Here is a 27,477-nt window from a genome sequence, read left to right as displayed (position 1 = left end):
GACAGTCACCCGGAGCGGGAATCGAACCCACAACCTCCAGGTCCCTGGAGCTGTGTGACTGCGACACTACCTGCCACCCATTTTTATTATTATTATTATTATGATTATTATAATATGTATCTGTAAATGAAGTTTTAATTAAAATAAATAAGGCAAATAACGAGGACAACTTTTTTTTCAAAGTTTATGTGAGCAAAATCACCCAAGACTAAAAGTCCTGGTCAGAGTTGTGAAATGTGATGTACAAATTTTAATCAAACCTTTTTGTTTTGTTTTTTTTTAAATAAAATTCAGATGTTGTTTCCTCACCATTTGATGCTCTCCAGGCTGTTTGCATGCTAGTAACTGGTATAATGTGTATACAAAAGAGTCCGTCCATCTCTCTCTCTCTCAAAACTGCTGAGATCTTTAAACTTTGAAAATCATAAAAAGAGATGAGGATATTGCCTTATACCTAATCCATAGGTGGGTAAAATTGACTTATTCAGATTACTTAAGGTGGAACTGACACGAAATTCAAGAGAGTGCAATTTGTATGAAAGTAAATACAGACCAAAAGTGCTAAGAAGTAAACAACTCAAATCTGTGGTAATTCAAACACTGGATAAAAACGAACAGACACAATCTTCAGCCCCTTACAAACACCACTCACTTTCCTCCTCAAACATACCGTTCCACCTTTAAAGACAATGAGCTTCTAAACCAGAGAGAACTGCAGCTCCCCAGAAGCAGGGCATTAAGTAAACTTCGTTTTTACAACCAATGCAGACAATCAGCCAAGTCACATTTGGTGCCTGAAGTTTGCTTCTCTGCATTAAAGGAAGCTAATGTAGCTAACAATCATTATATACAATGCAAGCCAACACCATTGTACTTTGATCTTTTCTTCTACAGCAAATATTTCCACTGCTCTATTAACCAAGACTTGGCATTGGATATGGAGCTTAAGTGCAGCTGCTCTAGAGTGCCCTACATCCCTAAGGACTAACAGTGTAGGTTCTGTTTTCAGTTACAACATAAAACACTGAATTTGGCACCATACTGGTCATTCAGGATTACATTTTTCTGCTATTGGTCAACACTGACATCTAGGGTCAGTGAAAACAGCAACACTAATCAATGGTAAAATTTAGTTTTCCAAATAGCCTAAAAAAGACATAAAATATATTCACACATTATCTTCATCTATGCTCATTATCTTCCTGGCCTATGTGCCAAAATGTTTACAGAGGGGAAGAGAAGACAGAAAAAGGTCTGAAGAGACAGTAAAAAAAAAAAACTGTGGCCTTTAAAAGCATATCTGAAACAAACATCTCTTAATCTGAATTTAATAACATTAATGTGATTGAGGTTTATGTTTTTTTAAAATAAAAAAAAAAATAAATAAATAAATAAAAAAAGGTAATTTTTTTGTCCCGTCTAGAGATTAGCAGAGGTTGTCTGCTGAAGCCCAATGCCATGAAGAGAGTCACTACCAGGCTTCTCCTCCAGGGTACCTTTTCTGGGATATTAGCTTGGACTGTTTACCTGAACTAACTGCAGCTAATGGCACACCAACAGTACTCTTTTCCTCTTATTTAATTTTATTTAAGTCGTTTGATGATAAAAGGTACATTTATTCTACACAAATTTCACAAAAGAAAGTTAGGCAGTAACTCAATATTCCTAAATGTCTTTGTAGTATAACTGTATGTAGGAGTAAATAGCTGTAGCTTTTTCCCCCCATCAGTATAGATGGCAGAATTGAAGAATTTCTAGAGAGTTCATGGCTCAGGGCTACTCTCCTGAAACTTTATGCATTAATGTCTGTAAATAAAGATTTTAAACATAGCGGCAAATCTGTTAAAAAAGTTAAAAGCAATTAATAATTAACTACACAGGTTGATGCCATCCCCTTAAAAGGTGTTATCAACCAGTTTCTTTAGTCATTAAATATTTAAATTTAAGAAATACAGTAATCCATGTACCTTACAGCCAGCAAAATTCTGTTGTCACTGAACTGTTTAAGATACATATTCTATTGAGGTCTTCCACATAACTACTCTCCTCCAAAAAGTTACTATAGTGTGTCAGAATGAAATTGATGTAGGTGTTTTCAATAAATTTGATACTTTTCCCTGTCTGTTAATTTTGACTAATTTACTGCCAACTCTGTTCTCATTGCAGGTATGTTCTTTAGAGTATTCTCTGAGTTTATACTTCACTTGACAAAATAAGTGTTGAGAAAATTGTGATGATGCTGATATATTTGACATTGCTTACCATATGGCATACTGTAATTTATAAAAATCAGAGAAGAAAAATGGGAAAAAATAAATAAATAAATAAATAAATAAAACCCAATAGTCACCACCACGATGAAGCCTGAATTTCTTTCATAATTTTTTTTTTATAGTAGCATCGTCTTACAGAGCTACAGTTTTAAAAACACTTTAAGGTCTGATTTCACTGAAATCTGTACAAATGTTTAACAGCCAACAAAAATCATTAAAAAGAGGGAAAAAATTAAAATAAAAAAATAAACAAACAAACAAAAAAATCAAGCGGTCTGTAATGACTCTAAATGCTGCTGAACCTTGTCTTCAAAAGTACAGCCTAGCTGTACTTTCATTAATCAGGGTTGATTAGATAATACAATTCAATAAAATTTTTACTGATTCTTTACACATTTTGCCTTTGTTCCCCTTTTGAGGAAACCAATAAAAAAAAAAAACTATACAACACACAGATCACTCCATCAAAGCTGAAGTATTCAAATCACATGGCAAACATCTTTAATCTTCTTTACAGCTTCGAGCAACACTAAAAATAAAACAAAATTTTCAAATAAATAGGATACAAATATGACAATGTCCAGAGTCTGCCTAATGTGCTTTGGGTGGGGCATCAGTAGCAATACAATTTATTTTTTAAACAAACAAATATTTTCCTTTTCTCATAATCTCCAATGTTAACTGGGTTATTGATTGTGGACAGTGCACAAAACAGCTTAAAAATCATCTCAAAAATAGCCTTCAAACTAAAGTGCAATATAAGAAATAAATTCAGGGCCAAAAATTACTAAATCTTTCCAAAAGATAATTTCTGCATTTTTCAGATGGTTTACCATTCCTCTAAGGTTCTGGGGGGCGGGTGTGTGGGTGTCCCTGATTTATTTATTTATTTAAAGAAGAGGATTTTGGCCATCCCCAATTGCAAACGAGCTTGGTCTTACAATTTTGAAATAAATGTTTACCCAAAAAAAAAAAAAAAAAGTCTTGGGGTTTTGTGTAGCTCTTGTTAATGTACACATTAATTTAGTGTTTTTTTTTGTTGTTTTGGATCTCTACAACCTAAAAACACTCAATTCCACAGTTCCTCAAACACACTCGTTCTCAATTATTTTTGTTGCGGGTTTCAGGTGTCCTGCAGGCTCTGGGGCTGAGGTGAGCAATGTAGTCTTTCTGGAAGCGAGAGTTTGGGGTCCGTTGCCTCTTCCTCTCTCCCTGTGTGGTGAAGAAAGCATCCTCAAAACGCATGCTGGATGCTGTAGACTAGATACGAAAAAAAAAAAAAAAAAAAAAAAAAAAAAAACAACCAAAAAAAACAAACAAAAAAAAAACAACCAAATCACCAAAGAATTCATCTGCGGACCTTCACAGAGATTTTACAAATTAAGTAAGTTCAACATTAATTTTTTTCCTTGTGTTTACGGAAAAAAAAAAAAAAAAAAAACATTTAAAAGATAATTAAATTTTATTGATTTTTTCAGTAGTGTCCACATTTTGCTTTGTGTTTGCTTGTCAGGAGCCCTACTTTCAGTTTTTAAAGAAATCTGAGGGGTTACCACCCAGACGCTGAGGCATCTGTGATGGACAGTCCGTACTTTTGAGAACACCAGCAGCTTTGTTTGACTTGCTGACCATTTTCATCTTTATCCTTTCTACAACAGCAGTTGCTAAACATCTTTTCAGACATAAATGCTCTTTGAATGTAGTCTTTTTTCTTTCTTTAATTTTCATAGGATTATCTTGTATTTGAAATGTGACTTTTGCCCAATGAAGATACTCTGTGTCTTTAGACATGTATGTATCTTTACACTTATATAGCGCCTTTCTAGACACCCAAGGACGCTTTACAACCCACACTGCTCAGAACACTCAATCCACACACACACTGGTGAGAAGCAGCAGCCAAACGCGCACAGCGTACTCTCGACCAGGAACGACCGTCCACCTGGAGGACTGCATCGGGCACTAGGGTTTCACCCAGGACAGAGTGCCAATCCATATCTGGGCTCACACTCATTCACTCACACACCAGGACAGTTATTAGACAGAAGCCAATTCACCTACACTCCATGTTTTTGGACTGTGGGAGGAAACCGGAGTCCCCGGAGGAAACCCACACAGACACGGGGAGAACATGGAAACTCCACCCAGATGGGACTTGAACCCAAGATCCCAGCGCTGGGAGGCGAACGTGCTAACCACTAAGCCACCGTGCCGCCCATGTAACATCTTTTCTGCTCAATTTCATGTCACAGTGGCAATGCCATGAAAAGATGCTCATGTTTGGGAGATCTAATCCCTACGGCAGGTTCTGGGTTTAGCTCAGGGTCTCATCCCACCCAGAACCGGCCATCAGACGGAGAAACCTGACACATTCCTGCAGCTCATACTAACCCATGGTCAATCTCATGTTAATTTTTTTGGGAACAAGACCCAATTAATTATACCACTACCCCTTGTTTTCAGTTGTTATTTTGCTCCTTGAATCTGAGTTACGAGATGTAGTGGTTAAACTCATCCCTTCTGAAATGGGACAACCCTTCAAGAGCCTGATATGTCAGGAAAGCTCGCACACACACAAAAAAGAGAATTTAACATTGTTAAATTAAGGGCACCATATGCCCTAAAAAATCCTAAATGATCACCCACTTCTAACTCATTGTGATATGAAACTAAGTTCAGCTGTGTATTAGTGAATTTTCAATCAAAACTTCCAGATCTACCTTAAGTGTTGCAGTAGTCACAGGTGCTAGAACGTAATTGCTTCGACATTTATTGTGGAATTGGAAATTCCAAGATAAGACTACTAGCAATGTTTTTTACTTAATATTAAGTAAAGGGATATAGCCAACGTAATATCTTATAGTTAAATGTAGTTTCAGTGCATTATCAGTTTTTAAAGCAGAAAATGCTGACATTTGTGACTTTCTTTAGTTGCTTGCACTACCATATTGCTGCTAGTTTATTTGAAGTGTACCCCTGGAAAAAATATTTCCAAGGGTATACAGGCTTCCCAATCAGCCCTACCCTTCCACTTTTCCCAAGGGTGGTAGGGCTAGTGGATGAAATGGGATTCACCCTTAAATCTCCTCCATTTGGGGCTTACTAAGCCTAGCACTGCATACTCCTGGAGAATGTCCAACAGACTGTCTATGGGAACACAGTCATACCCTTTCTCCAGATCCACAAAAACCATGTAGATCAGAGTAGGCCACATTATTTGTAATGAATGGAGTGAAGACTCACAAGGCGACCTTTTACTTTTTTAGGCAGATCCTCATCCAGAGTGTATATGTCTTCTCTCTTAGCCAGCACTTGAGAACCGTCCTCAAACTCCACCTTAAACATAAGGAAAACAAAACAAGTACATTCAAAGTAAAATAAACCAAACATACGGGAGTGCATATAGCTTATTTTAAAATGGAATTTTAAAAAAAGTGTTATCCATTATTAGGATTAAATGATGACCAAATGATTTAATCCTCATAAAATGAAAGTGTATTGTTTGTGATGAATAGGACATTCTAGATGCATGTGTAGTTTTGATTTCAGAGACTTCCTGAGTCTGTACCTGATACATATATGTGGTGTTGGAGCCTAGGTATTTAGCTCCATAGAAAAGTCCATCGGGCCACTTCACCTGCACAGCTTCTCCGACTTCTGGATGCCCAAGTTTGGCACAGTCTCTGCTCTATAGAGGGTAGAGACAGGAGACAGGTGTGGCTAAAAAAACACTGATATTCACACACATTCATTTGTTTTGTTTTTTTATACAAAACAGCATGTGTTTGTCAAGTGATAGGTTGTTCAAGTAATATAAAATGTATTTATACACAAAATGTTGCTATATAAGTATATATTTGGACTTATTTAAAACAACAAAAAGTAATGTTTCTACAGTACAGTACTCATGTTTTATTATTGAGCTCAACTGAGAGCATGTTAAAATTAAAAGCACCCATAAAAACATCCCATAAAAAGAATGGGTTCCTCAAACCAGTCATGGATATCACACTACACAATATGGCAGTATCAGCATTTAACTTGATTAAAATTGTAAATCAATAGACACAACTAATATAAATAGCATATTAACATATTACCAATATTCATTTAATGTCTTTCTCTGTGTAAAAGCCATGTTTGATCTGCTACTGCATTTTGGGTGGTGTGTATGATTCAGTAAAATCAGAAGGCTGAATGACTCTGGTGCTCAGAGAAATATAGTAGTAGTGATGGGCGTGTGCAGATATAATGTTAATATAGGAGAGCAAACTCTCTGGTGGGGTGAGATTTACATTTCTAGTTTTACTAGGGTCCTCATGAACCTTTACTAACAGACTCACCACAATGTCCTCAGGGTAGGTGTCGTTGCTGAATGACCCGTCGTCAAACATGACCTCGTAAAATGTTTGTGCCATTACTTGAGTGACGCGAGAGCTATAGTAACGCAGGTTCTTGTGCTTGGTGATCACCGTTTGGCCCAGTGCCAGCTCCGTTTGGCTCACTTTCGATTTCTGGGCAAATAAAGAAGTGGTGTTAAAAATATGTAGTAGAGCTGTAGTTTTATCACATTCTTATATAAGTGCATCAGTAAGTACAGAAATAAATTCAACCACTTTTTCCATTGGTGAACATTTATTTAATTATTTATTTTTTAAATTGGTGAATACGATTTGTGGCAAGATGACTGTCACTTAAACACGTTCAACAATAGGCAACACAATGAATGAATGAGGATAATGTGGAATCAGTTTTACCCAAATTACACAAAGTCTTGACTTTCAGTATAAAAAGAACAGAGCAGCATCTTTCAACATGATTTCTATCAGCAGAAAGTTAATGGAAACATACCGCTGATCTTTAAACTTTTTATAGAATGTCCATGAAATGGTTAAGATACTTGTGAATTAAGGGGATTTTCAGCAGTTTATACTTTTTTTTTTTTCTTTGTTTAAAAAAAATTGTACTCAAAGTGGACTGACATGAAAATCTGGATTCATATAGATTATTAGATTAAGTGGGTTTAAATATGTGGCCTGATGCATGTTTGTTTTGAAATAATGCTTTGTAACATTAGTTAAATGTCTGTTTATACAAAACAGATACAGCAGATAGCGATGGACCAATCTACATTTTTTCAGTTCTGATCAGATTCTGATACACAACTGCTGATACTCATACAGGCTTATATCCAACACCTCATTTTACTATAACTTCCCTATTATTATTGTTGTTGCTGGTTTTGCGTTAAAGGGTACATCATGAGATTGAATCAGACTATAAAGCACTTATTATTAGAATAGCAAAAATGCTACACAAATGCAGAGGTTTTTGTCTGTATTTATATTAAAGGAAAAAAAAAAAAAAACAAAAAAAAAAAACCCTTTATCCACTCCAAAATGCTCACATTTACACAAGAACGCAAAAATTACTCAAAAATACCATTTCATATGGACAGAGGCCAACACACAACCTTTTTTTCCTGTTTTTCCATGTGTACAGGGCCTCAGTTAACAGTTGCCTTGTGTTCATGGTATGATGTGGAATGGAATGTGGATAGGTGACGTCTCATTACAGCTAGTTCATGGTCCACTGCAAGTTGTAGACTGGAATATGTCTCAGTAAGTGGATAGGCCCTGTTTGTCTGATATTCGATGGGTGAATGATGTCAGTATCAGATATACACTCTCAAAAATAATGGTGCCACAAAAGCAATGCTATAGAAGAACCACTTTTGGCTCCATAAAGAACCATTTTTGTATAAGAAATGTGTGTGTGAGAAGAATTCACCTGTCTTAATTCACTCTGTCTTAAGGTTCTTTACCTTTATAAACATGTTAGCAAAAATGGTTCTTTCAAAAGTTACGAGTCTTTTATGGCATCACTCAAATAACATTTAGTAGCACCTTTATTTTTAAGAGTGTAGAATCATATCAAGGTCATCGTTAACAGCAGTAAGGGATTAGTTTGAAAACCAACATCCTTATCTGTCATTTATTGTAATCAAACACTCAAAATGCCTTTACAAATGTGTGGTGGGTTTTTTCTGTAGTAAAAAAACATCAGAAATATTGAGGTGGTGTTCTGAGTCAAGGCAGTGAAATGATGTCCATGACTAACAGGTGAGGGGTGGGACTTTACCTAAAGGGGGTGGGACCGAAGCACAGCAGCAGTGAGTATACTCACAGCACTGGAGCTCCGTGTGTGGTGCCTGTGGCAAGTGATGAACACCACGTACGGCCAGTCATCAGGTTCCATTGTGACCCCAGCCGCATGAGCGCAAGTGACATGGAAGGATGTGGGACAACGGCCACAAGAGCACTGAATGCAAGCCCCAGAGAGCTTCTTCATACGGTTGCGACAATATATACACTTCTAGAGAGAGGGAGAAGGAGAGAGAAAGAGAATGTTCAGCTCATAGGCATCAGTCAACCCTGCTTCAAATGTGTTGTGCATTAAGTTGTTCATTACTAAAGATATTGCTTTATATTATTTACTATCATCCAAAATTGGTCAAAAGGAGATTTAAAATTAACTAAGCAAGTTACTAAGAACTTCTGAAAATGTTTTGGAATTTCATGACATATTTACGAAACCCACTGATCTAAACTACTAAACTATCAAATTCCATACAAGGAAACAAGTTAAAACTAAGGGTGAACCCCATTTCTTAATTTTACCCCTACCCCATGTTTTTAGTGTTATCTTGCCCCTGGGAACAGAGTTACAACTTGTAATGTTTAAAATCTTCCCCTACGAAACAAAATAAAGCACTTCAGTTGTGCTATGCTGCCTGTCTGCAACGATATCAGAGAAGTACTTTAATTTAGGGCATCATATGCCTTATAAAGCATTTCACAATCATATACTGTCCCCCAATGCTATAATGTTCATTCACAGTTACTAATACTTTGCCCAAATTTGTGATTGTTTATGACCGTTATGAAGTAAAGGGACATAATGCATTAAAAGTACTAAACTAAGATAATACAGTAGTAATCATACTGACATCAATGGCTTTCTTTGGTCGTTTGTGCTGCCATTTTACCCCTGACTCACAAGGTATTCATAGCCCTTTGTTTGACCCTGAAAAATCACCTTATATAAATTCACACATAGGTGTAACAGCTAGTATGTGAATGAGTGTGTGTGTGAGAGAATTACACACCAGCTTATATCTCTGAGCAGGAATAGCACTGACGTCAATGGGGCTCCTCTTCACTATCTCAACAAACTTCACCTCAGGAAGACCCAGAGCACATATCACATGTGCCCATCTATAAAACAGTAATAATATTATGCCTTTCTTCTTAAAATTAGGACAAAGGTAAAGAGGATTTCAATGGTTATGGCCAAAACCCCCCCCCCCAGAGACAACACTTTTTTCCTTTACCTGTTGTCTGTAGTTCTTTTCAGTGCACCTCCTCTTAAGTTACATAAACAGCAATCCTGTTTCACACACACAAATGCATCAGTACAATCAGATTTAGTGTGAGAAACTATCCATAGTTATCAACTGATAGGGATTTTTTTTTGGATTCAATAAACTGATTACATACAGCTGTTAAGTCTCCACATGAACAGCGGTCACATGTCCAATCCTGGCTGACATCATGAATGGCAACACCATAGCAGCCTGGGAAAAATAAAGTAAATAAAATCAAAACCTTTAATTAAAGTTACTTATGCTCCACATGAAATGTAAACACAGCAAGAGAGGAGGGAAAAACTTTCATTTGTTTAAATAATAATAATAATAATAAAACCTATCACAACATCCTAGCTTGCTGAGTGTTAACACTAACCATTGAAAGTAAACTTAAAAATGTAATCAAAAAACACTTACGAACTTACTAATAAGAAATATTATTAAGTATTGGGGTAGCCAAAGATGATTCTATTAAAATCAAATCAGTTATGACTAATATTTGCTTGAAAATTTAATCCTGACTTTGGACCGATGTGGAGATTCAACTTTGTCAGCAGAAGCAACTGAATTTATCACAATCATTGCGTTTACAGGTGACGATTAAGCCTCCAACCATTATTGCCACCAATGTGTGTCCAACAAATGTTATGTGCACTGTTCTTTTAAATGCTATGTTCATGTTATGCATTTAATCATTATTATATAATGGAAAAATGGCTAGAATTTGGGATAATACATTAATATTTAAGACAACATAGAAATATATGACAATTATATAATTGATTTAATGGTTAATGTATATACTAAGTTTATACTTGGAAATACAGGGGTTGGACAAAAACTGAAACACCTGGTTTTAGACCACAATAATTTATTAGTATGGTGTAGGGCCTCCATTTTTGCGGCCAAAACAGCGTCAATTTGTCTTGGGAATGACATATACAAGTCCTGCACAGTGGTCAGAGGGATTTTAAGCCATTCTTCTTGCAGGATAGTGGCCAGGTCACTACGTGATGCTGGTGGAGGAAAACGTTTCCTGACTCGCTCCTTCAAAACACCCCAAAGTGGCTCAATAATATTTAGATCTGGTGACTGTGCAGGCCATGGGAGATGTTCAACTTCACTTTCACGTTCATCAAACCAATCTTTCACCAGTCTTGCTGTGTGTATTGGTGCATTGTCATCCTGATACACAGCACCATCTTCAGGATACAATGTTTGAACCATTGGATGCACATGGTCCTCCAGAATGGTTTGGTAGTCCTTGGTAGTCCATCTAGCACAAGTATTGGGCCAAGGAAATGCCATGATATGGCAGCCCAAACCATCACTGATCCACCCCCATGCTTCACTCTGGGCTGGGCATTCAGTTTGGGTGGTATGCTTCTTTGGGGCTTCTCCACACCGTAACTCTCCCAGATGTGGGAAAAACAGTAAAGGTGGACTCATCAGAGAACAATACATGTTTCACATTGTTCATAGCCCAAGATTTGCGCTCCTTGCACCACTGAAACCGACGTTCGGCATTGGCATGAGTGACCAAAGGTTTGACTATAGCAGCCCGGCTGTGTATACTGACCCTGTGGAGCTCCCAACGGGTAGTTCTGGTGGAAACACGAGAGTTGAGGTGCATATTTAAACCATGGCAGCCATGGTTTTATGTTTTTTGGATACAATCCGGGTTAGCACCCGAACATCCCTTTCAGACAGCTTCCTCTTGCGTCCACAGTTAATCCTGTTGGATGTGTTTCGTCCTTCTTGGTAGTATGCTGACATTACCCTGGATAATGTGGCTCTTGATACATCACAAAGACTTGCTGTCTTGGTCACAGATGCGCCAGCAAGACGTGCACCAACAGTTTGTCCTCTTTTGAACTCTGGTATGTCACCCATAATGTTGTGTGCATTGCAATATTTTGAGCAAAACTGTGCTCTTACCCTCTGCTAATTAACCCTTCACACTCTGCTCTTACTGGTGCAATGTGCAATTAATGAAGATTGGCCACCAGGCTGGTCCAATTTAGCCATGAATCCTCCCACACTAAAATGACAGGTGTTTCAGTTTCATTTTCCAACCTCTGTATATTCATGTATATTCTCGATACTAGATTTTATGTAGACATTGTGCAAACAGAGCAGCCTAGCATTTCATGCCAGTCAATATATAAATCTAAAAAGCTATCTAAATAGCTATACAATAGGCTTCAGAATTCATGGCATGTCTAGAAAGGTAAATTAGATCAAACCCTCAATAACTGTTGGTACTATGGTGGTCACAGTAGTCTGGAAAGAGCTTTAGTCTTAGACAAATTCGCACTGAGAATAAGAATATATTTAAAGCTATTAGCTGTTATAGCTTTTTAAATGATCACAGGTCCTCATTAACATCCGAAAAGTGATCTTTGAGCATGCTGTGTCTGTGTGTGCACGTGTGTGTTTTGAGGTCACATACTGGTGTGCACTTGCACACAGCAGCTGCTGCAGGACACCAGGGGGCTGGAGCCGTCTTCCTCCAGTAGCGTGTTTGGGGGACAGGAACCTTCGCGGTATGCAAAGCAGATTTCAGGGATCAGGGGGTGTGACCTCGCTCCCTGTGACTCTGCTGCAGTTTTCTGCACCAACTCTGCCTTATTTTCATCTGACCTTTCCTCAGGCTGTGGAGAGGAAAACAAGTTAAATATTAGAAAGTTGTTGTTGTGTTTTTTTTTTTTTTTTTAATGTTCATTAAAGAATGCAGTGAAAGCCAGTTTTCAACAGCTTAATTGATTCAGAGATATCAAATCAAAGATTTCAAATCAGAGATAGTCTTCAATTTTTTTTTTTTAATTTATAGTCAGAAAAGTATCTATCAATGTCAGGAAAGAATTGAGAACAAGTATTAAGCAGGTAAATACACAGAAGCCTTATCTAAGAATAAAATCTCAGTATTCAAATACGGTATTCGGCTATGTGCACACAGCAGGTATTTCCCTGATCCACATTTATGCAGCCTTCATACGGACATGAGCAATATAAAATGGATAAATTAGTAGTCAGAAAGTTGTTCTTGTGTTTGTTTATCCAGGTTCCTGTCATTAATTTATGAGAAAAGAAAACTCATGGAAATTGGTTTCACATGTTTTTCGTTTACCAATATTTTTCACAAAACAAAAATGCTTTGACCAGGTCGTTTCCAAGTCCCAAACACATCAAACAGCAAGGAAAACACTTTAGACTGGTGTCCACGGATCATTCTGAAAAGCTGGAGTGACATAAAAGTTTCATGAATTCCAATCTGACCGCTCAGAGTTCAGACATAGATTGGATAGGGATCGGATTTCAGTAACACATGAAAGTGGCCCAAATTCAATTCAATTTGTGCTGTTCACACAGACACACTTGTGTGGATTTTGGCCACTTTTACCTGCTGTGTGAATGTAGCCTCAGTGTTGTGTTGTGCAGTTTAGTTGGTGTCACCTGATAGTACGGCATGAAGAGAGTGCACACAGCACAATGTGGAGCAGTTTTAGATGTGATGCTGTTGTATTCTCTCTCAGAGGGGAAATGGGCTTTTCGATTCTGCCACAAATGAACCAGAGGCCGGGCCCAAACATCAACCTCCCGCTGCTCTCCCTCTGATAAACACTCTTCTGTGGCCTCTTCTGTTAATACACCCATACATAACAAAATACAGGTAAGTGTGCTAATGTACAACTAGTTTTAAATATGCAGTTATGGAGGCAATGTGACAGTGGTTTAAAGCAATAGCTCAAGGAAAAATTCTCTTAAATCAAAATAAACAAGCCAAGATATTGCTCTTATTTATATATTTATTTTTTAATTTCTGCACTTATGAGGCTAATACCTCTAAAATGTTTTACAGTGATCTCAGCAATGTGAGATAATTACATTGCAGATTGCTTAATGTAACATTAGGTAGTATTTTTACCATAAAATAACAGCTTTAAAATTATTGTGATGTTTCACTCACCTGTAGCTGGAGAACAGAGCCTCTATTGTTGTAAGTTTGGGCTTAGCACTGCAGAAACTACACTATGTAACTTACAGACGGGGAGAAACCCACCCCTTCTCTGTTCCTACCCGTTTCAGGACAGTGCTGTGTGAATTACACTCTTAAAATTCTACCAAATCTTACTTAGTGTTTCTTTAACAGCTCAGCTCAAGTCAGTTTATGCCAAGTGTGTGATGATTTTAAGGGTGTTATGACATGTTTGGACCAGATCTGTCTGAGTTGATTATTTTGAATTTAAGCATAAAATAAGTATATGACCTTTTTGAACTGTTTTTAATTCTGAGCATGCTCAGAGAGAACTTGCCATCATCACTAATGGTCTGCTGCTTCACTGCACTGGGCACTGCTCTGGCTGTTGGTTTCCTCAGGGGATGACGCCAACTCTTTGTGGTCCTTCTCTTCATAGGGGGCATGGGGTACTGAGAGAGACAGAGACAGAGACAGAGACAGAGAGAGAGAGAGAGAGAGAGAGAGAGAGAGAGAGAGAGAGTTTATTTTACTTTTCTATTATATTCATATTCTTAAGAATCAGCAGCACATAGTTGTGATGTTTGTACTCAGCTTGTTAGGGTAATGTGCCCTCTCCTCTTTCTTAGAAACCTCAAAAGAAACCAAGTTTGAAATTCATTGAGATTCCTCTCAAAGCACTCACCACACAGACTTCTCCCGGCTCAAGGCCTGATGCCCCACACTCCGACTCACTCATGCTCTCCTCACTGTACTCACTGCTGCTGTCCTCCTCTTTCTCTCCCAAATCTGAATCCCCCTCAGACCCTTCTCTGTCTGATCTCTGAGGCTCCTGACAGCCAAACTCCTCTTCAGGAGGCTCTGCCATCTCTGAACCAGAGGGGTGCACTACACTGGGCTCCAGGTTTGCCCAGGTCAGCACCCTGTCTGGAGAGTTGGGAGGTTCTGGGGATTTGACCTGCTGGCAGCGTGACTCTGCCCACATGGCGTAAGGGAGCTGGTCATGAGCCTCACTTTCAGCCAGGTTTGGCTGTAGGCTCTCAATAAGCACCGCTGGATTCTGGCTGTTGAAGTTCTTCCAGATGGTGGAGGAGAACGGCTTGGTGTCCTCAAACAAGTTTGAGGAAACTGGAGATGCGGAGCCAGCTTGTGAACGTAAAGAAGCTTGGGGAGTGTTCTGATTGCCTGACGTGCTAGGGGACTGATTATTACAAGAAGGTGAGTTAGTATTAGCAACAATATAAATATATTATATATATAAAATAAAAAATATTGAATCTTTAAACATTAGTGAAGCTAAGTTCTGTTCCACTTACCGAGGAGTTTTGTAAGACATTTAAAGACATCTGCCTATCTTCTGCTGATCCTCCATCCTGGTTGGCTTTCAAACTGGACAACTGCCATGGTGATGCCAAACTGGTTTCTGATCGTTTCCTGTTAGTATCTGCACTAACACCTTCTTGGAATGAGCTTGAGGACCAGTCTGCATAAAGCGCTTTAGAAGTAGTCCCAATTTTGTCCAAAATATCAGAAGATGCGTTTTCCAGCTGGGCCAGCATCTCTGAGGGGCTGGTTTGGACTGCAAGGGTCAAGGAAGGCATTTCGGACATCAGGTTTGTTGGGTTCTGTCCTTCTTCCTCCTCTGAAAACTCTGGAGTAAGGAGAGGCATGTCAGCAGAAGGCGCTGAAAGCACAGCTGTGGGACATTTTCCAAGATCTGAGTTTTGTGTAATAACGGTGGAACAGTGTGGTGCATTATTGGAAGGAATATATTCTTTATGAAGTGTCTTTGTTCCAGAACTGTGCAACTCAGAATCTGTATCCATCTCAGTGGCTATTTCCGTATTGCTTTTAATAGAATCGTCCACTGACACTGTGCTCACTTTGCTGTCAACGTCGAGCATAGCTTCAGGAGATTTAGTTGATTCAAGGATGGGGAGACATTCCGAGGGAGGTTCACTGCTTGAGTATTGAGCAACAAGTGAACTTTTAACAGTTCTTTCCGCACTCTGAGTCTCCATACCAGAGTTTCGAATGTTCTCAGTGGAGGACTCATAAGCCTCTAAGGCTTCATTTGGAGGTACCTGACCAGATTCCGATTCAACTACTGACTCCTGTAGGGCTGCAGAAGTGTCCTGAGAGGTTGCAGGGTCACACTGGGTTTGTTCAGGGTGTTGAGATTCAGTGGGCAAGGCTTGGGGAAGATTTCTTTGATGTATAGATGACTGAGCCAATAAATCACTCTCTACACGTGTTACTTTGACAACACAAATTTGTCGACATGGACCAGCAAGCCCTGAAAGAATATAATAGAAAATAGGACATTTTACAAAATAAGAAATGAACCCCTTCAACAGCAAGGGAACATATCTCCCTCATTTAATTCCAAAAACTTCATAAACTACAAATAATGACTAATATATTAGGAGGACAGTGAAGCACCGTAAAGGCCAATTTAGGCAACTTTATGCTGCCTCGAACATACACTATAGGCAATGCATAGGTACCGCATCTACACAAACCCTATGCCATAGCCTGACGCATACCTCTCGAGTAACGTAACTGTGTCATGTTGATGCAGACCACAATTATTGGTGTGCAGTTAGACAAACATGGATCAAGCTGAGGTGGTTAGCCCAGAAAAATTGACTACTCTTCCACATTATAAAGACTCCAGACAGCAACAAATTTATGGTGTAAGATTTACTCAGGAGGTTAGTTTGTCACAGAATGAATAAAAATAAATGGTAGAACAAGTGAAAAATATGGATGCCTCTTGGAAGAAAGAAATAACAAAAGCAAAAAAAAAAAAATAATAAAAAATTCCTTTACTACAAGGAACAGGCACATGTAGGATAAAGTGTATTATTTCTTTGTATTTGTTGCTTTCCTGGCACTGGAAGTAAACTGTTCCAATTAGCACCTACTGCCTAAATAGTTCATTTTACAGATTTATTATACTAATGAGTTGATAACACTAAATCTAGTGGTTTGGTGGTGTAATTGCATAGTGATGCAGACACCAACACTAAAGTATGAACTCTCACAACAGTGTAGGGCACTTGCACAGGCTACGGTATAGACTCAGCTTCGAGTCAACGCAGTGTCATAAATCTGTCTTAACTGATTTATTAAAAAAAAAAAAGTGGAACCTGAGAGATGCAATGGATTATGGGTTTTGCAGTCTTGTTTTCTTTCTCCTTCCTTATCTCCTTGAGGTAATTCTGTTCTTGCATTTGAGCGGCGACCCCCCTCCGTTGATGTGTTTGCTTTGTCCGTTGGCTCCTTGACTGTCTTCAGCCGTTTGGACCGTGTGCGGGGATAAGGGACGCTGGCACAGGGAGAAACAAAAGAAAGAAAATGCACTTTAGACTGCTTCCTCTGAAAAAGTCTGTTTTTCTTTGTTACAAATTAACATTTTAAAAAGCCTGCAAGTATTTTTCTGCTAATCCTTAAAAAAGGGTCATGTTCTTGTTTTCCAATAGTTGTTAAAATCATTCAATGCACCTAAGGTGCTTCTTTTGGGTACTGAAGACTGTACATTAAAACTCTAAATTGGTTTATAAATATGTTGCAAACAAAGAAAACTGAGTTTGTATTAAAGAGGTTTGGAGATACTAGGTATCTCCAAGTCTTTTGACAGGGAGCGTGGCCTTTTAAGAGTTTAAGAAAATATCATACTCTGCATGGATGTCATAATTCATCAAAAACAAACAGGCAAGTGTGGTTAATTTCCTCACCTTCTGTTTGAAGGCTTGGACTTGTGGGGTCTCTGGAGCCAGGCCTGTAGCTCAGGGGTGCTGCTGGGAGTGGCCAGTGTATGGTCCAGAATACAGGTGTCTTTGCCTTGTGTCCAGGCTTGATATCGATCCGGCTGGAAACGTCTCACAAACGGGTCCATGGAGATCTTCACCATGTCCTTACTGCACGTGCACTGTGAGTATCAGCAGGAATTTAGCACAAGTAACACACTGTCTACTTTATCAGGTCCACTGACCATAGAAGAGCACTTTGTAGTTCTACAATTACAGACTGTAGTCCTGTTTCTCCGCATACTGTTGTTTTATCTTTACATCTACAAGGTGGACCAATGAGGAAGGAGTGTGTAACAGAGTGGACAGCAAGTGGACCCTCCAGCAACACTGCTGTGTCTGATCCACTCATGCCAGCGTAACACACACACACATCACAACCATGTTAGTGTCACTGCAGCACTGAGAATGATATACCACCCAAGTCATTCCTGCTTTGTGGTGGCCCAGTAGGGTTCCTGACCTCTGAAAAACAGGGTGAATTGGGGCTAACAAATGTATTCAGTGAAACAGTGGGACTAGTCTGTAATTGTAGAACTACAAAGAGCTGATAAAAATGGACAGTAAATGTAGATATGTAAATGTGGATTGGCTCCTAATCCAGTAATAGTTCAGCATAGAATTTCCAAAGAAATACCTGCCCAAATAAACTCTACACATCAACAGGATTTATAGAGCAACCATTCGTTTATGGTGAACGTTGTGTATAAATATGATATATACATCACTCTGGTACCCTATGCTGCTTTCTAATAAAACAGCAGTAAGAGGTTCTCCAGGTTCTGTTCTAGCCTTTCAGAAAAATGTACTGTCTTGCACGCAAACTATACCTGAGTGGCAATCTTGCCATAGTCAATCCAACGCACGCTGGCGAAGTTGGTGGATTCAGCACAGTTAAAGCCATGGTTGAAGCCAGCATGGTATCCGTACGGAAAGGTGATCATAAACTCTCCTGCCTCCTGGGTTATCTGGCCACACACACACACAAAATAACAATGCTGGTCATAAATACACATAGACCATGTTCAGAATATATAGGCAAGCAATATATTCCTTTAGAACGTGTAATGTAAAGCGATTTTTAAAAAAAGTAATCATGTTAATCACAAAAACTTTGTGATTATTCATGATTAATCGCAAGTAAAAATGATCACATTTGTTAATACTTGTTTCTTGTGATAACATTTCTAGAGTGGTATGCACAACATATACAACTGTATAGAGGAAACTTTCCTTTTTATTTTATAATAATATTTCAAAGTAATTTTTATGATATTTCAAATAAAATCTCTTAATTTGCTGAGAAAATGTTTCAGAGAGTTAACATCAAACACAACAAAGCTCAGACACAATCTTTAATTGAGAGAGCTGCAGTGCGCAGGCCACAACTTAAGACAACATAACACCTCCATATTCCAGCTTCAAAAAAAAAAAAAAATTGTCACACTTCTCACTGTTTGTGCATATGTCTATAAGGGTGTGAGCTAGTTATGAGATTTAATCGATATTTTAGATTGATTGCACTCAAGAAAATAAGTAACATCGGGTACTTACATTGATCTGTGTTAGAATTATTTGTATTAGAAATGAAACATGGATATAATTGGACATCTAGTGCTTCTTATGTAAATTATCCACTTAATTCATTTAATATTAAAAACAAGCAAATAAAATATTTTCAAACAAGAAAATAAACCTTGAGACTTCACACAGTCAGTCTTCAGACATAAAAGAATGAGCACAACAAATCAGGCCTACCCTATCAAATGGGATGCCATATTTCTTGAGCACGGAGGGAGATATCAGAGTCATCTTGTGTCTGAGGAAAGCTTCACAGCTTTTAAAGCTGTTAGGGAAGAAACCTGGGAGAAGGAGGCAGAAAATTATTGGTTCCTTAGCATTCATCTTTTGCCTGAATACAGAAATGTCTGTCAAACCACAGCAGCTAATGACAGTGTGGGCTGTAGCACAGCTGGAACGTCAGTATTAAATCCACACTCCTAACTGTACTAATGCAGATGGTGTGTGGTGTGATGCAACACAGACACTGTGCTATGTTTATAGCACATTTACCTGTAGCTAATCGCTCCAGTCTCTTTCCATGTTCTGGAGGGATGGCATACCTGAAAGATTCAAACAAAGAATGTTTTCAGAGCTAAAGGTCCACAGTAGAACATGCACAGTAACTGAATTCAATGATTGAGTTATGGGTTTATGTAACTGAAATCGTTTTGAGCATCATTGTGTTTTGGCTGAGGCTACACTTAGGCTGACCATAACCTTAGTGGGACTAAGATAATTAACCCAAGCTGTTTAGTCATGAATATCTTCATTAAATTACAATATTTATTCAAATAAATAAAACAATAATCATAAATAGCAACAATGTACAACTCCCAGAAATAATACTGCAGTACGGGTTTGTTTGGTCCACGTCTGACCATTTAAACCTGAAGTACCTCCAGACAACAGACACAGCTCCTTTCTTCTGCAAAAGTTCTTCTGGGTCATCATCATCTACTTCAATGTCTGGCACAACTTCTGGTCCAGAACTTCCCCTGTCCATTTTCTCCCCACTCAACAACTCCACCACTAATATTTGCGCTCAGTTTCATGTATGCTTAGTGGCGCAGCAATGAATAATGTCCCCTGTGAAACAATTTACCACTGAGCTGCGTTCTGGACATAGTTAAGCTTTTTAAACTGGTGTGGCCAGTACATGAAAAATTCATATCATAACAAAAATAAAAACCGGTTTTCAGTGCGATCTATATACCGCCCAGCACTAACGTTAAACTAATATTGGACCAACTCTGTGCATGATCTCTGTGCAATGGCGCATTCCCACTGCATGGAACCTGACTGTTTTTTTGCTTTTCCATTAGATATATCTGGTACCTGTTCCCTGAAAGCCGGTACTTTTTCTTTTAGTCCTTTTTCATGCTGGGTTGCAAAGTGAGCTCAGTAGGTTCTAAAGATGACTTGTAAACATTGGAAAGCACTCATTGACCAGAGATACTTGTCAACCACCACAAACTGCAGACACCATGCACAAACTACTACTACTACTACTACATACAAACTACAATTACTGCATAAACAAGGAATAAGACGTAAAAACAATAGGCATATACTTAAAATTGGATATTTAAGAAGAACATTCTAAATGGGGTATCCAGGTGATTACATAGGTAGGGGTGGGAAGCAAAATTCAGTCAGTCATTTCTATTCAATCAGTCAATACATCAGAGTCAATTGAATCAATACCACACCATCACAGAGAACGTAAATAAAAAAGCAGGCTCTCACCAGGACTTGGGCTCGCCAAAATGCAGGTAGTTGATGCTGTAAAGGTCCATGTCTTCTGTGTGCCAGGAGAAGCTGGTTTTCCACATGCCGAAGTACAAGTAGGGTGTGTTTACTCCCTGAATGGAAACCCCACAGTCCTCTTCAATCACGTCTAGGATGGAGTTCAGATGCCCTATATTCCATTCTTCCACACCCTTCCAAAAAGAGTTAGTTATTACTTGCCATGTAAACAATGAAGTATTGGTTTACAAGAAAGCCACAGTTAAGGTCTTTTCACACCAAGTATGATATTGTTTCGCACAAAAATTAAAAACAGATGTGATTTTTAATGTAGTTGTGCATATTGTTTTTTCCATAAATTTAAGGCTCAGCCTTTACAAATTGTTTGGGAAACGTTTGTTTAAATCTAGCAGCATTACTTAGTACATAACATATTACTGACCCTCAGAGATTGAACTCTCATTAAAACTGTTCTAGCAAACTCTAGGCTCACTCAGGCCCAATCCACACAGTTCCGGTTATTTTTCAAAATGGAGATTTTTCTCTATGTTTTTGAAAATATCCCCATTCATACAAATACGAAAATGGCTGCATTATCATGGCAGTCCAATGGGGGCCATAGCACTTCTTTAAGAGGGAGATAAAATCATGAAGCATGAGAAAAACATACAGGTTTAATCCCAAATCACTTCATACTGCCTATGATGTACACAATGCAAGTCTTTTTTTTTTTTTATTACTGAATCTAGATCTTAATAGTGCATTACACATTTCTAACACAGCATCATTTATATCTGAAACCTACTGCCAGATGTATGTGTACATTGTAGTTGAATGATTTAAATTTTAGCTAGAGAATTTTAGCAAAAGTTTTCCCTCATCCACACAAAAACCTCCATTTTCCATGACCTAAAACAGCGTTTTCATGTGGATGGGAGGCTAAAACGCAAACAAAATCCTTCATTTTCAAAAATAAACAGATCCTTGTCGACAGAAACTCAGTGTCTAGGAACCTTGAGCCTGAACTTCTTTATTGTATTCACCTCATCATACAGTGTTCCACTGACATCTGCACCGTAAATGGCTGGCACGAAAGTTAGATTCTTCCAGTACTTCCTCTCCAGGTCCTCGTAGTTTAGATAGCGAGGAGTGCAGTACCTGCCCAAATAAACGTAAATCAACAAAACATCCAGTTAACATCATAACTAGGTCCAATGAGAAAAACAGTCATGTATTCTATAAAGCATTACCAGTGTAATGACAGAAGACAAAATATAGATAAAAGCAAGATGTTTTAATTCTGCTTTGATTTTTCTGAAAAACCATTTGATTCTCTAATCAAATGCTGAGTGATAGGGATAGGTCTGGTAAATCCTAAACTTGGATTACATATTTTACCTCCCTTTGCATTCACAAAATGTACAAAGGTGTTCTATTTATGCACAAACGTACATGCCCAGGAGTCAGAAAGAGCATATTTTGATTTAAACTGGAATGCTAGTTGCAACCACATATATGTAAAGGTATACTTAATATTATTAGCCTATAGAGCGCTTGGTCATATGAGCAACCTGGGTTCTGAATCTTTAAATGAGACTGAGGAAAATAAATTTTTATGCTTGAAATGTTGGCGGTAAAACATTTATAAATTAAACATAAAACAGTTATATAAAGACAAGCAGGAGATCAATTAGACCTTGAAGGACCATTAAAGAAAGCCCATAATAACCTGTGACATATAGAGCATAGAATATTTTTGGAGCACTACTGTTCTCACAGCAAACCATCTCCGGCTTGTTTGTTTTCATTCAGAAACACTGCATCTTTTAAGGTGGAAAAGTTTGTTTAAGTATTAATTGGGACTGCAACGTGTACATAGCTGAGGTTTAACTTGCCTGTACATTTTTATTCACTGTTTGAACTACCACAGAAATGCATTTGTAACTTGTTATTTAATTTTGTAGCACTTTCAATCTGTGTTTTCTTTCATGCAGTTAGCAGACTCCTGACTTGAGTCTCTCTTCATGATTTTCAATGTTCCAAGGTCTATCCGCCGTGTAAACACAGAGAAAAAGCCTGATGCATTTCACCTCTGAATTTTCTAAAAAGTGTTTTTTTTTATTAAAATCGCAAACATTGCCTTTACAGTGCATAAACTTCTGTTTACAGTGTGTGTCTCTTACGTGCTGCTGTTGGCGAGTTTGCGAAACTCCTGAACACTGAGTGGTTTCCTCTGGATGTTGTACTGAGTGAAGAGCCCTGATTGTCCAGCTACCATCTGCTGAATGGGAGCCTGAATAACCAGGTCATCAATGTCATCATAGTTCCCTCTCGGCTTCCAACCCTTTGGTGGTATCACCTGCAAGGAGACAGAGGGGTGAGAGAGGTAGGAAGAGTGAGAAAGACACACAATGATGCTTATAGAAAAATGTTATTTGAAAGCTTTGCAATACTTAAAGCAATCCCCTAATGTTTAACAGTTCAGTCTCTCTCAACTCAATCTTAAGTAACATGAAACTTCTCTTCAGTCCTATACAGACGAGATAAAATTCATATGGGTTCATGGGGTTCTCTCTTTTACAGGGTCCTCTCTATTTTTATTTCCACCAGAATCTACTATTTGCCCCCCTTCCACAACATCCTCATTAGATTTTAGGTTTTTCACACAATTTTAATCCTGTCAAAATGCAAATCTATGTGATTCAACAGGCAGACCTGGCCTCGCATTATAAAATGGGAGTTTGGGCAGTGCTGCTCACCATACTTAACCTCTGAGAACAAATTACCATGGATACACCCAGAACATATATTAAGACCAGCGAAAAACATGAAAATGGAAGAGTTGCTGAAGTAGTTACTTTGATTCAATGAGTTAAATGTTCTCTGGACTTTGGAGAGTTTTACCTGAAGAAGGGGTAAATCTCTCCCAATCAAAACATAAAAAATATAATTCCATACCTTGGCCAGTCCAGCCCTATGAGCCCCCTGTGCTTCCATGTAAACCAGGTACTGATTGAAGTCCCGGAACTCCTCCATGGTGGGCCGGAAGGTCATGATCTTACAGGAGGGGTTAACAGAGGCATTGGCCCCGGCACCCGCCATCCTGCCTTGCCCTCCTTACTACAGCACCGCCTACAGGTCAAACAGAACAGAGTAAAGCAATAGAAAACAAAGGAAACAAAGGAAAAACCCAGAAGTGGTTCACTACACAGAACAGTCAATGAGCCAAGGTCATATTGTTTTAATCTTCATTGGAGCTACAAAATTAATGTATAGTCTATGTTATTGGCTCAAGTGCAAAACTAAAATAAATTAACTTTGCACACTAAACACATCTTGACAGCTCCATAAAGTCCTGAGTAAATATCTTCATCAAATACTTAAGAAAATTAAAGCAACCATGCAGCAGTAAATTCCTTCTCCAGTGAAAATCAAGTCTTTGAACTTACTAACATATGGTGTTTTTTTTTCTATGCAAGAAAACATCTCGAGGTAAATAAGCATTAAATGCCACAACTGAGTAGTTTTGCCTCAAAGCTCCAGCATTTCAGCATATAAAATGTGTTGAGTCAGAGAGCCAGAGTTTCTTATGTCATAAACCTAAGGATCCCATCAGCAGAGGGGTGGGTTGAGATTGAGACAGGGGCCGGTCTCATTTGTAGATCCATGCGCACAGATGCAAAGCGAAAGTGTATAGTTACACCTAAGACAGATTACAGTGTCTTCAAAATATGTTTTAAACATAACTGATGAGCAGAGGATTTGTTAGGAATTTTATCACAGACTGGAGGTGGACATTAAAGCTTACTGGTCAAACAACACTGATTACGACTTTCACATTTGATACATCTGGCAATATTTTTGTACATTTAGTAAACATTTAAAATATATTTTAACATAAAATAATATAGCAGAGATTAAAATAATTAGATAACTGATTTTCAGCTAAATTGATTTAGTGTTAGAGGAGAATAATGAGCTATGTTCCTGGAACTACGCCAAATGGATCAAAAACGAATTGAATGTTATTTGGAATAGCTAATTTAATACTTTGAGATTATAGGAAGAATATTAGGTAGAACCAATCTTTACCTCAAGTCAAAGTTATTTTTTATGTCACTACTTCAATATGTAATGTCTATATGGTCTTTAATAAAAGTTATTTTTATTCTAGTTCGTCATATATGTATGTTTTAATACTGCTGTTAGAAATAGAATTTGACAGTTTCATATTGTTTCTTTTCTACATAGCAAATCTGTAGTTTATTATTCGGGTCATTAATGGTTATTTACATGCTAAAACACGGTGGTTTATTGCTTCGTGATTCGCAGCCATTAATTCAAAATTCAATTTAATAATTCGACAAAATAAGTCACTGTTTCAAAGATATTAACTTAACATTTCGAGAATGCCATTAATAAAAGCAAACAAGACATTACTCTCTTTATTACCGTCAACTTTCTGTCTTTTGCTCAAAACGTAACTAAAGTTCCCATCCACAAAGCTGAAAGCTGTAGATATTTCCCGAGGCCCGCATTCAAATATTAGCAACAGCAAGCTTTGAACAAAAGAAACGGGACCAAAAAAGGCCCTAAATCCCTGGTAAACGCTTCAGTTTCTGAGAGGACTTATCTAGCTCAGCCGTAGAGGACAAGAGATAAAGCGGTGAGCTGAGCTCAGTGCAGTGGACGGTTAACGCTCAGTGTGGAGAACGTTAGCTAAAGCTAAGCTGAGTTACAGCAGCGATGCTTTTCTGCAAGAATTGTCCGCAAAAACATGAATATGTCGGCTTTAAAGCTCACGGCGACGTTTACTAAAACTACGTTCACTCACTGTCTGTTAAACGTTACCTGTCTCTACGTGGAGGTAATACTCCTCTTACTCCTCCTTGTTTGTCGTCTTGTTTTGTTAGCGTTGAAATTCCCTTTAAACGTCTCAGCTGTTCTACTTCATGACAGCCGTCTGCTCCCACACGACTCCAGTGCTTCTTCTCTCGGCTCTTTCTCCGCAAACACCCCCCACTGTTGCCATCTAGTGTTTAAAACACATTTTAAAGAGCACTGGCCATGGTTTAAATACAAAACCTCGACCCTGATCTGGATAAGCTGTTACAGACCATGAATGAATAAATGAACATCGGTAAACAAATGCTACATGTTCAAAGTTAATTTTTCTATTCTCTCTTTATAAAGAATCTAATTGAATTAGGCCTGACCAAGTGCAACTTATTTTAAAATAATATATCATTTGAGGTCTATTTTAGAATGAACATTATTATATAGGAAATATTTTTTAAGCTAGCGGGAAAAATGTATTGTTAGCATTATCAGTATCATAAGCTAAATGTTCATTTTCGTACTCTACACATTAGAAACCACACATTTTAATGACTAGGATTCATCTAACCGTAGGCTGTTATTGTCCTTTAACAACAGAGGGCTAACAAAAATGTTAGGACATCATTAATATTTTTTTCATCTGGTCAATTTTCCTCTAAGCTATAAAATCTAGATCTGAGAATTGTTTTAAGTCCCGTTTTTTCCTAGGATATGAAGTTTTATCTGATATGTCTGAAACATGACACTGTGTTCTAAGGGAGTCCTAAACTATACAATAGTATACTGTAGGTGACTTCTGTACTGACACGATCTGAATAAAAAGTGTGTTCAACCAGCCCACTTCAACAGCAACATTAACAAAATAATTTTATCTATAGACATAATAAGTTTATTAGTAAATAAAAGAAGCTGTACTTCATACTTTTTATGACAATTTAACAGCATTGAATTATCATACCTTTGTGTATAATTTTATAACTTCTGAATATTATATTGATACACACACACACACACACACACACACTGTTACCATGATGGTACCTTCAAGGGTGCACCATCAGTACCTTAATTAGGAAACGTAACATATCCAGAACTTATTTTATTTTACAAATTTCTATAATGTAAGACAGACATAAATAAATGAATGAATGAATGAATGAATATATGGAGTGGGACAACATTTTTGTGGGATGTATTATGGTAAAATCTGGTAATTTCATAATTTCTTACATCACAGACAATCAGAGATTAAACACACACTGAACCCGCCCACTAGAGAGAGGGAGAGTGAGAGGGAGGGAGGGAGAGAGAGAGAGAGAGAGAGAGAGAGAGTAAAGCAGATTAGAGCTGAGTGTCTCTCCTCATCTCTTTCTCTCCGTTACGGACTAAACGTTGGGAGAGGGAAATGTATCGCCCTGCAGCAGAAAGTCACAATGGAGAATTAAAGAGAATCTCCTGGAGGTGAGTGTCCATTATAAACAATTGCGGCATATGTGGAGATGAAAGAAGGCGGACCAGGAGAAGGAGCGAGAGATAGAGTGACAGAGGAAGAGAAAAGAGAAAGGACAAGGAAAAATATTCATAGACGACACATGTTAAAAGTGAGAGACAGCAAGGAAAGAGAAGGAAAGCAATGAAAGAAAAGAGCAAAAGTGAAGTAGAGAACATATAATGAAAGGAAAAAAATGCTGAAGTACAACAAGAGGAAATAAAGTAAAAGAGGTAGAGAGATAGGAGAGGAGAGAGAGGGAGGGATACAAGGAAAAAGAATGCATCACGAAGAGAACGGAATAAGACAGGAAGACAGATAGATAGATAGATAGATAGATAGATAGA

At 38.0% G+C, this 27,477-nt stretch overlaps 1 protein-coding gene across 7 annotated transcripts; it reads right to left on the bottom strand.

Moving 5' to 3' along the window:
- Positions 1-2,757: 2,757 nt before the first annotated feature.
- kdm4c (lysine (K)-specific demethylase 4C) lies at positions 2,758-25,794 on the bottom strand. 7 transcript variants are annotated; one of them, XM_066659878.1, is made up of 23 exons: positions 25,654-25,794; positions 23,761-23,934; positions 22,986-23,161; positions 21,846-21,960; positions 20,803-20,996; positions 19,567-19,616; positions 19,252-19,355; positions 18,324-18,461; positions 17,422-17,615; positions 16,834-17,012; positions 14,998-15,977; positions 14,367-14,882; positions 14,019-14,133; positions 13,159-13,343; positions 12,155-12,356; positions 9,833-9,909; positions 9,667-9,722; positions 9,442-9,550; positions 8,460-8,648; positions 6,617-6,787; positions 5,842-5,961; positions 5,517-5,609; positions 2,758-3,533 (listed from the first exon to the last, which is right to left on the bottom strand). In XM_066659878.1, the coding sequence occupies exons 2-23, from the start codon at positions 23,902-23,904 to the stop codon at positions 3,375-3,377; spliced, it is 4,266 nt and encodes a 1,421-aa protein (XP_066515975.1). In that variant the 5' UTR covers positions 23,905-23,934; positions 25,654-25,794; the 3' UTR covers positions 2,758-3,374. The 7 variants fall into 7 exon arrangements, with proteins under 7 accessions (XP_066515975.1, XP_066515977.1, XP_066515980.1 ...); XM_066659880.1 differs by having other exon boundaries at positions 2,758-3,485; XM_066659883.1 differs by having other exon boundaries at positions 5,525-5,609.
- Between the last annotated feature and the right edge of the window lie 1,683 nt (positions 25,795-27,477).

Source organism: Hoplias malabaricus, chromosome 2, assembly GCF_029633855.1.
Source record: "Hoplias malabaricus isolate fHopMal1 chromosome 2, fHopMal1.hap1, whole genome shotgun sequence".
Taxonomy (NCBI): domain Eukaryota; kingdom Metazoa; phylum Chordata; class Actinopteri; order Characiformes; family Erythrinidae; genus Hoplias; species Hoplias malabaricus.
Note: the sequence above shows the minus strand (reverse complement) of the source record. Positions and strands in the feature narration are given on the sequence as shown.

Bases quoted from the DNA above. Each gene is read 5' to 3' on its own strand.
- kdm4c (XM_066659878.1), bottom strand. From the start codon at position 23,904: ATGGCGGGTGCCGGGGCCAATGCCTCTGTTAACCCCTCCTGTAAGATC. The intron at 6,788-8,459 runs GTGAGTATACTC...TTATTTGCCCAG, and splicing joins ACACACGGAGCTCCAGTGCT to AAATCGAAAGTGAGCCAAAC. The intron at 5,610-5,841 runs GTACAGACTCAG...CTTATGTTTAAG, and splicing joins ACACCACATATATGTATCAG to GTGGAGTTTGAGGACGGTTC.